The sequence below is a fragment of the Oryzias melastigma genome, linkage group LG11, assembly GCF_002922805.2.
Source record: "Oryzias melastigma strain HK-1 linkage group LG11, ASM292280v2, whole genome shotgun sequence".
Lineage (NCBI taxonomy): Eukaryota > Metazoa > Chordata > Actinopteri > Beloniformes > Adrianichthyidae > Oryzias > Oryzias melastigma.
In genome coordinates, this window is record NC_050522.1 from 24822424 (window position 1) to 24833121 (window position 10698).

The window sequence follows — 10698 nt, forward strand, 5'->3', positions numbered from 1 at the left end:
ATATATGTTTATTTATTTTTAATGACTGCTGACATCCCACTTTCTTCTAATACATTTTCTTTCTTGAAACGGACCTACATGGTACACAATGTCTTTTGTTTTGAAAGGAATTCATGTAAATTTCTGTCAAAATATAATTTTTCTTTATGTTTATGGCAAAAAATAAGAGTTCCTTTATATTTATCATGGTAATAACAATAAGATAAATAAAAATCTGTGTTTTTATTTGTCCTGTCAGACTTCGTGGCTCCTCTCGGACCGTGTTGGTAAGAAAAGGTCCAAATGGTTCAGAGTCTGACCAAGAACTTACCAGGATTTCAGCTGCAGAAGTCGTGTTTTTCTTTGCAAAGATTCTAACCAGAAAAATCCCAAATATTTCATATTCTCATTTGGAAAAGTGACAAATGTTTACAACATAACAAATGATTTTTTTCTTAAAATATATGCTGTTTCATTTGTTCACAAAGGTTTTTCATGAATTTCTAAAGAATGTATTTGGAAATTCATGTCTTGGCTAATCTAAAATAGTATTATTTTTATGTTAAGCTAAGCAAAAGTTTGAATTCTAATTTGTTCTTTGTTACCTTTTGCTTCCCAACTTTTCAGAAAACCATTTCTAACGTTGAAAATGACAGTGCCGACGTTGAGGAATAAGAGAAAATAAATGTCTCAAAATGACATATGATGACGCAGCTTCATCCAAATTTGTTATTTTTTGGCTTTTTATTGTTAAAAAATGGTTGGGAAGCAGAAACAAACTGTCAGGATTAAAATATCCTTTAAAATATCCTCTGATTACCAGCAAAAAAAAGAAAAAAAAATCAATTTTTCCATTAAAAACTACAATTCCCAAAGCCCCGCCCCCTTCACCTTTCTTATTGTAAAGCCCCAAATGTCCTCTGTAAACTTCCTGTTCAGGTAAACGATGACACCTGTGTGGGGTCTGGTGGCCCCTCCCCCCACGTTAACGCCGGCTGCTCGTCTGCGTGAGAACGTGCGCCTCACATCCAGTGGAGCGCGTTACATAACCGCAGCGCTGTCAGTGCATCGGGACAGAATGGATTTTGTCCTGTGGGCCCGCTCAGCTGGCGGTGACCTGAGCAGAGCTGACGAGGCGTGGACGTGCCGGACCGAGCCGCGGCGGCGGTGGCGGCGTGTTGCTGTGGCCTGCTCTGCGGATGCAGCAGAATCGATCCTCACAGGATCGTTGCAGCCTCTCTGCTGCTCCCACTCGTGTGTATTTTTGGACGATGATCCTCCTCCTCCTCCTCATCATCATCCTCCTCTCTTTCATGGCTCAGGTGCGCACCGCCATCGCCAGAGGCGACATGGTGACGGCGGAAATAGCCTCCAGGGAGGCACGCAACTTCTCCTTCATCAGTCTGGCCGTGGGCATCGCCTCCATCGTGCTGTGCACCATCCTCACCGTGGTGGTCATCATCGCCTCGCAACACCACGACGACGACTGGGAGCCGTAACTCCGCCCCCCCTGGAAAACCACATTCATGTGCTTACTGTCGTCTGGACGAAAGAGAGCCTCGGTCCTCCGTTTAGATGCACACGACGTCAACCACTCAAACACGACATCATTCAAACACAGACTTGAGAGGAATCCGGTTTAGTTCATTCGTTCCGTGTGAGAGGACGATCGGTGTCGGACGCCGCGATCGATGTGCATTTCTAACAAATGGAGGCCGGACTGGCGTCTCTGAGGTCACTCGTTGTTTCATGTGTGACATCTTAGCCGGACCGACAGCGGCACTATTTATATTTATTTATTTATTTATTTATTTATCGACTCTACTAAAACCTTCATTTTGACACATTAATTTGGCTTTAAAGACCCACTCCCATCATTCATTCATTCATTATGATTACACTAAGTTGATCCATAAAATTTCTGTTTTCTAAGACCTAGTTTCTGCAGAGCGGCAGGAGTTCAATATCAATTCGCCTCCAAATTGTGGGCGGGTCCCTCCCCCCTCCCCATTACCGAGAGCTCTCTGTTTACATGCTCTCCTGCTAGCTTACAGCCCCTCACAACTCCAAGCTAACATCAACATCGAAGCTTTACATCTATACAGGGGCGGACTTACCAATAGGCACAGCTAGGCGATTGCCTATGGCCCCCAACACTCTGGGGCCCCTCAGCAGAACACTTAAATAAAAATAAATTTACACCGAAAAAATAAAATATTTGATTAAATAAGAACAGATCTGTAGATTTTAGTCTTCATCAAATTAATGGTTTTCTTAACACAAACATTTAATTTAATAATAACTAATATTTTTAAATGTAACACAAACTGAGAAGATTTTTCACTTTCTAAAGTGTATTTTTATTTAAAAAATAAAACAGAAATAAACACTCAAAACCACTGAAATGCCTTAAGACTGATCATGTAAAAGTGTTTCATCCACCCCCGTTCCTCTGCTGCAATGGAACATTCCAGTCAGCAGCAAGTTAGCCAGCACAGAATTCCGTGTTGCCAGATTGGGCGGTTTTTATCCCCAATTGAGCAGCTTGGATTCCGACTGCAGATACATCTTGGGGGGAACGATTCAGCAGCTTTTGGTCTCTTATTGAAATATGTTTCGAGCAGGGAGGCAGGTGAAGCACAAACTTAATTTACGGGAACACAAGGAATCGGAATAAACGTCAAAAATGTGTCGGATAAAAACACGCCAATCAGAATCCTCTGATCTTGGAAAATTACGCTTTAACGCTATCTTAAGGTATCTAAGGAAATAAAAGCAGAAGATCGTCTCACTACGAGCTAGTCAGCCATTTTGTTTATAAATAGAATTCCGTTCATTCTTCTTCTACGGGATATTCCAGTATTTTTTATAGTTTTGCGCATGTCAATATGATTTATTCCGATCAAACGTAAGTAAAATATTAAAATAGAAGTTTTTCAGAGCGCATGTACACAGTTCAATTCTAATCCGATCTTTGATTCGATTAAAGATAAAGTAAACGCAGCCATTGCCTCACCTGCCATCATGAGATGTATAGCCTACTAACAATAAATGTGTTTTATAAATGCAATTTATACATTTGATCCCAATTATTTCATTTTAATCCTCAAAAATTGTTGTACTTTATTGCGTACTTCCTGTTACTAGGTCAGTTTTGAAATGATTTCCATTTTAAAATTCCTTTAAAACATTTGGATTCTTGATTTTTACTACTAGTGAACCAATGAAGAAGCTAATTGAAATTTAAATCTAAAAGGATTAAAAAAAATTCAACCGCTGCAGGGGGCCCCGTTTTAGTTCTTGCCTGGGGCCCTAAAACTGCTAAGTCCGCCACTGTAAGTAGGTGCATCGAAATAGGGCGGAGCAGGGGGCGTGTGGCCCCGCCCAGCATATTTTCTACTAACAGATTTTGTTTTAAATGCAGAATTTTCAGTTAAATTTTCTTCCAAAATCAGAAAAATGCCACAAGAACTTGTTAAAAACAGCGTTTTCATGGGAGTGGGTCTTCAAACTGCAGATGAAATGATGCAGCTGCATATATTTGTGCATGATGAATATACATTTCCACTAATGGGCTTTAAGTGAGAGGAGCTGCTTTTCTCCCAAACGTGTTTCAGTATTTTACAGAGTTAAAAAAAACGATGGATCTCCGTTTGCAAGGACTCATAGACGTTTGACCCTCCTCGTTCGTTTCCATCCGTCTGACGTCATCGAAGTAGATTTAGTGCGTCTGTTTTCCATGATGTAGCTTTGAAAAGCAGCCGTGTCACCAGGCGTTTCAGAGGTCGGGAGATGAATGTCTGGAGGAGGGAAGTACAAATACCTACACAGTATTGTAGCACTTTGTGAGGCGGTCCGTTCGTCCTCTCGGTGGATTTCTCGTCTTCTGGGGACGAAGGCGTCGGACCTCTGAACATATCTCTGCCGTTCGCCCCGCCGGTTCCTCTGATGATGGAGCTTGTACAGATATAATATATAAAAATGACACAAATAGTAAAGAAAATATACGGAGTAGTGTATTGTTGAAATGTTTTTTTTTCTTTTTTGCTGCATTTGTATTTTATTCAGAAGGACAGTTGGATCTAAAGTGTGTTGAGGGTTTTTTCTCCCCAAAAAACTAGTATTGAATCTCAATTCAGAGTATATTTTTCTGTATAAAATATTTAAAAAATGCATCGTAACCAACCCTGGAGACTTTTAAATAGGAATTAATTAAGAATTAAGCTCAATTAAAGTCCCACTCCGATTATTTTTGATTTATTTGGAATAGTCTTATTTATTAGGATGTTTTTAGCCAAAATCAAGGACATAGTTTCTGCAGAGCGGCAGGAGTTCCGCTTCTAAGTTGTGGAAGGGGCAATTAGTGTGGAGCAACACCGCCCCTCTTCCCGTTAGTGATAGCTCGGATTAGGATCTGTATTTTCTATGTCACAAATCTTTTGAATCTGCATTTTTCCTGATTCACAGTGATTGGATTAAAAAAAATACTGTATCTTTATAAACGTCCATCATCAGAAAAATACACATTAAAACACCATTTTCATCGGAGTGGGTCTTTAAATTCAGAACTTTTACACTTTTACATTTAAATTTAAAAGTATTTTCTTTGTTTATGTATTTAAAAGTACCACTTTTTTATAAGTAAATTTGCTTTTTGATGGAGAGAACTGCAGATTCCTTTTTGCCAAATACAGATTTTCTTCTCTCAAAGGCTTTTCTGAGGCTCCAATTATCTCAAGTGGGAAGTTGTTGCTTCTCAGCTGCATTTAAATGTAAATTTGGCAAAATTATGATTCAGTTTCAAGGCAAAACCTCAAGAATAATGACACGTTTTTGCTCAAATAAAGAGCAAAAACCGTCTAAGAAAATGCCGAGGTTTGAGGGCAGTGCCGATGCTCCGATTCACAGTTAATGAAATAGTTTCATTTCTTCAGTCTGTAATTATGTTGCATCCTCCAACAAACATAAAACCCTTTTTTAACTCAGAATTACATTTAGAAGATAACATGGTCTTTAATTTGCTCGTTTTACAATGCAAACGAGTTTTTCTGAGCCTCAATTGTCAGAGAAAATTCAGAAAAAATTCAGATTAACTTTATTGTTCCTCATGAACAAAAACACACAAACTAATGATTATAACTCATAGACTTTACACAAACTATTTACGCAATTTAAAGAGGAAAAACGAAAGAATCAAAACAAATTCTGACAGAAATTTCAAATAGAAGCATGCAACAAAAAAATATTGAGGATAAATCAACTTTCCAGAATTAAAGCATGAAACGTTTTAACAATTTTAAACTTAAAAATAATAATAAATAATGAAAATCAAAGCAGATGAAAGCAAAAAAAAAATTTTTTTTTTCCTTTTTTGAACTCAAAATCCTAAATTCACCTTTTAAGTTCAGTTTATTTTTAAATTAAAAACAGGAAAATCAGAGTTTTACACCAACACCGATTGTCTATCAGTGTTGATATATGAATAAAACAACAAAGAAATAAGATTTAGCTTCAAAGAGCTGTCGTAGTGTCCCTAAAAGGGCAGCTCCCAGCCAGCCCACATGGTTTCAAAGGGGGCAGAAAATTTGTCCCCCATTGGTTTGTCTGCAGTTTCTGTGGTGGCAACACCCGTGTTTACCCACATTAGCTTAGGTGAAGACCAGTGGGTTGGCTCGCTATGCTAGCCAGCCTCCCAGTGGACAACGACGCTCGCTAGCACGCTACAGTGGAGCTCGCCAGTTTGCTTCAGCGGGGCTTGGTACCATAATACTGAGGAGTTCGCTATCTTTTTTTTTTTTTTTTTTACTTTCAGACACAAAAGCCATTTTTAACCACTTCTGTGTTTTTGTTGTTCATTTTTTTTTTTTTTTTAAGATGAGTTTTTTTCCCATTGTATTAAGCTCGCTAGCTTAATACAATGGAACTTGCTAGCATAACACAGTGGAGCTCGCTAGCTCGATACAACGGCGCTCGATACAGAGAGCTTGCTAGCGCGCTACAGAGCATGTTAGCAGCAGCTCACTAGCTTAATACAGCGGAGCTCACTAGCTCGATACAGTGGAGTTTTCTAGCATGCTACAGAGCGTGTTAGCAGGAGCTCGCTAGCTCTATACAATGGGGCTTGCTGGCATTCTACTAAGCGTGTTAGCAGGAGCTCGCTAGCTTGATACAATGGAGCTTGCTAGCACGCTACTGAGCGTGTTAGCAGGAGCTCGCTAGCTCGAAACAATGGAGCTTGCTAGCATGCTACTGAGCATGTTAGCAGCAGCTCGCTAGCTCAATACAATAGAGCTTGCTAGCACGCTACTGAGCATGTTAGCAGCAGCTCGCTAGCTCGATACAATGGAAATTGCTAGCACGCTACTGAGCATGTTAGCAGCAGCTCACTAGCTTAATACAGCGGAGCTCACTAGCTCGGTACAGTGGAGTTTACTAGCATGCTACAGAGCGTGTTAGCAGGAGCTCGCTAGCTCTATACAATGGGGCTTGCTAGCATTCTACTAAGTGTGTTACCAGGAGCTCGCTAGCTTGATACAGTGGAGCTTGCTAGCACGCTACAGAGTGTGTTAGCAGGAGCTCGCTAGCTTGATACAATGGAGTTTGCTAGCATGCTACTGAGCGTGTTAGCAGGAGCTCGCTAGCTCGATACAAAGGAGCTTGCTAGCATGCTACTGAGCATGTTAGCAGGAGCTCGCTAGCTCAATACAATGGAGCTTGATAGCACGCTACAGAGTGTGTTAGCAGGAGCTCACTAGCTCTATACAATGGGGCTTGCTAGCATTCTACTAAGCGTGTTAGCAGGAGCTCGCTAGCTTGATACAGTGGAGCTTGCTAGCACGCTACAGAGCATGTTAGCAGGAGCTCGCTAGCTCAATACAATGGAGCTTGCTAGCACGCTACAGAGTGTGTTAGCAGGAGCTCACTAGCTCTATACAATGGGGCTTGCTGGCATTCTACTAAGCGTGTTAGCAGGAGATCGCTAGCTCGATACAATGGAGCTTGATAGCACACTACTGAGCGTGTTAGCAGGAGATCGCTAGCTCGATACAATGGAGCTTGCTAGCACGCTACTGAGCGTCTTATCAGGAGTTCGCTAGCTTGCTACAGCGGAGTTTGCTAGCTTGCTATGCCGTCCACAGGGTGGCTAGCGTAGCCACCCAACCCTTAAGAGTGTCCTCTTAAGCTAATGTGAGCTAACATGGGTGGGGCCACCACAGAAACTGCAGACAAACCCAATGGGGACCTTAATTTTCTGCCCACTTTGAAACCGTTTGGGCCCGCTGGGCCGTGTTAGCAGACATGCTAAGCGTGACCGTACTATTGATCTCGTTCCATTCTGTGCAATAAATCCAAATCAAGTGCATCTTCAAAAGGTATCCAAGCCCGTTTCCTAGGTGTTCTAAGTGGATGAGGTGCGGCGGCGTGGTAGAAACTGTGACACATGGTGTTTAAGTGTACTAAAGAACAGTGTTGTTTGGTATCGATATTGTTCGGGAGGCTCCGACAGATTAGTTTGGCTATCTAAATACTTCTAGACTTCTGTTGTGTGGCACTAGGCTACATTTTCCTGTGTGCTTTCTGTTCTCTGCAGCTCTAGGACACAAAGATCTTTGATTTTCTGCTTTTCTTTGTGTAAATGCAGTGGGCTCCCTGAAGCCCACCTGTGAGCACGTGGGGTTTTCTTGATTCTAATCGGTTGTGTTGCACATGCATTGGTTGTTTCTGACTTTGGTTGTTTGACTACTGAATAAAAGAGTCGTTCTGAGCTGTGGAGGACGCTCTGGTGGAGGCTGTGCTTCATTTCTTTGGCTCTTTTTTTTTTTTTTTCTTCACCTCTCCATCCTCTCAGTCTCTATGGCATCTCGTCTCTCCCTCATCACTATTCTATTTATAGTTGCCCCGCTTTCTGCCTCTCCTTCCCTTTTTTCTCCTTCTCTCCAGCACAAAATGAAACACAGAAGCTCTTGTAATCTTTTGTTTCATCACAGACGCTCCTGCTGGTTTATGTTTTGCCAATAATCATTTCGGTTATGACTGTTTTCCCTTTTAGATTTCAGCAAACCGTCATCTTTAAACCATTTTTCATCTATTATCAATGAGAAAATGATCGACGAATGTCATCGGATGAAATCTAAGAAGATAGCTGGGACTATTATAATTATTTCAGTGTCTTTCTGAGGATGCGGCCTCATCACCAGCCTCAGACGTTTGTTTCTTTATTTATTCTTTCACAGCTGCCTGAAGGCTTTCAGAGTCATGCGGTTTTCTGTTGACGTCTACTCCAGGCATCACTGAGCATGAGATATCTGCAGAAAACCAGGCCTTACACGGAGAGATGTTTCATTTATTGTCATTTTCGAAACCATTTTGGAGCCACACGGTCGCTGGAGCCTATCCTAGCCCCTGTCGGGCGTAGTTGGAGTGGGACTAAGAGGTCACGCTTTCATGGTATCACTGAACTACAACCGAGATTTCTCAGAGATTCTGATCCAATGGAGACTTCAATCCTCTGGTGTCTTTTTTTGGTGAGTCGATCAGAGTTCAGGAGTCGCCTCTGCAGAGTTTGATCCTGAGATGTTCCAACGTTGAGCTCCAAGAAGGGTTTGAATTACAACCGTCTCTGTTCACTTTGAGTCAATCCAGTTCGATCAACCAGCAAACTGTTTTGGCAGTCCACATCCATCCACATCCATACATACATCCATCCACATCCATACATCCATCCACATCCATACATCCATCCACATCCATCCATACATCCATCCACATCCATCCATCCATCCATCCACATCCATACATCCATCCATCCACATCCATCCATCCATATACATCCACATCCATCCACATCCATCCATTTTCATCCATCCACATCCATCCATCCATTTTCATTCATTCATCTATCCACCTGTCATCCATCCATCCATTCATCCATCCATCCAATTTCATCCACCCACATCCATCCATCCATCCATCCATTCATCCATCCATCCATCCATCCATCATTTCATCCATCCATCCAATTTCATCCACCCACGTCCATCCATCCATTCATTCATTTTCATCTATCCACGTCCATCCATCCATTCATTCATTTTCATCTATCCACATCCATCCATCCTATTTCACCCACCCATTCATCCATCTATTTTCATCCATCAATTCATCCATCTATCCATTTTTATCCATCCATCCATCCATCCATCCATCCATCCATTTTTATCCATCCATCCATCTATTTTCATCCATCCAGATCCATTCATCCATCCACATCCATCCATCCAATCATTTTCATCCATCCATCCATTTTCATTCATTCATTTATCCACCTGTCATCCATCCATCATTTCATCCATCCATCCAATTTCATCCACCCACATCCATCCTATTTCACCCACCCATTCATCAATCTATCCATTTTCATTCATCCATCTATTTTCATCCATCCATCCATCCATTCATCCATCCATCTTCATCCGTTTTCATCCATCCATCCGTTTTCATCCATCCATCCGACTCACTTCCTCCAGCTCCTCTGGGGATGATCCCAAGGAATCATATTTAAACACTTCTCAACAAAATCCTGGTTTTATTCTCAATTTGTCATAAAAAGTTTCTGATTTTCCTCTAAAACTACATTTTCTTTAAGAAAACAAATCACTTTGAAGGTATTTGTCAACCAGCAAGTTATATTCAGATAAAAAAAATGTGTTTTGATCAAAGCCTAAACTGGCAAATGAAATAAACTTTTGACAGAAATGAGAATCTCTTTTTAATCAATACAAGACAAAAGCAAACAAGTGAACACCTATTACAAAAACACTTTCTTTTTAGTCTTTTTAGTCTCTTTTCCTGTGTTCAAATGTAAAATCAAACATAAAATCTTAAATAAGTCATCCTAAAATATGTTTTTGGATTTGTGAATTATTCTTAGGAAACATTGACGTTTAGGTTTGAACTCTTTTGGAGAAACTAAAGACCCTAAAAAGACCAAATAGAATAAAAGTACTGTTGTTGTTTTTGTTTCTAGATACATCAGGGGAATTAGAAATCAGGTGTTCACAGTTTTGATTTTAGTTTGTTTTAATATAAAAACATTAATTAAATGAAGAGCATAAACTTCTGTAGAGCACGAGTCAAAGTCACGGCCCGGGGGCCGGATCCGGCCCTTCAGATAATTTTATTTTATTGTTATTAATGACCCGATGTTATCTTGAGCTCATTTCTAGCTTATATAGTTTTGACAAAATATATTTTTATGGAGAATAAAATATTGAAAGTTATTTAAGGTTTAAGTTGATTTATTCTGGAATAATATTCCTGCTTTTTTATTATTCAGAATTATGTTAAAAAGTTACAGTTTTAAAGTTTTAAAAATTAGCATTCTTTCAGCTTCTTCGACTATTTGGCATTTACTAAGATTTTTTTCACCTGTTTTGGAGTTTATCAGCTACATCCTAGCTGTTTTGGCTAATTTGGACTTTTTTAAAAGTTTTTTTTAAATTTCTTTTACTGTTTTGGAGTTAAAATAATATTAAACACTACCTGTTTTTGCTAATTTAGGCTTTTTTCCGTTTATTAATTAATTTATTTTTTTGAGCTAAACTATTTTGAAGTTTAGCTATTTTCAGCTCCATGCTAGCTGTTTTGGCTAACCTAATCTTTTTAAAGGTTGATTTTAGTGTTAGGCTAATATTTGCACTAAAGCTGTTTTGGCTAATT

The 10698-nt window shown here is 40.0% G+C and overlaps 1 protein-coding gene across 1 annotated transcript in view; it reads left to right on the plus strand.

The window, feature by feature from the left end:
* Nucleotides 1-7767, plus strand: part of prrt1 (proline-rich transmembrane protein 1) — a 16339-nt gene extending 8572 nt beyond the window's left edge. Inside the window, exon 4 of the mRNA XM_024298429.2 lies at nucleotides 1302-7767. Coding sequence (XP_024154197.1) covers nucleotides 1302-1478 — 177 coding nt within the window. The 3' untranslated portion in view covers nucleotides 1479-7767. The remainder of the gene's footprint in view (nucleotides 1-1301) is intronic.
* The last annotated feature ends 2931 nt before the right edge of the window (nucleotides 7768-10698 follow it).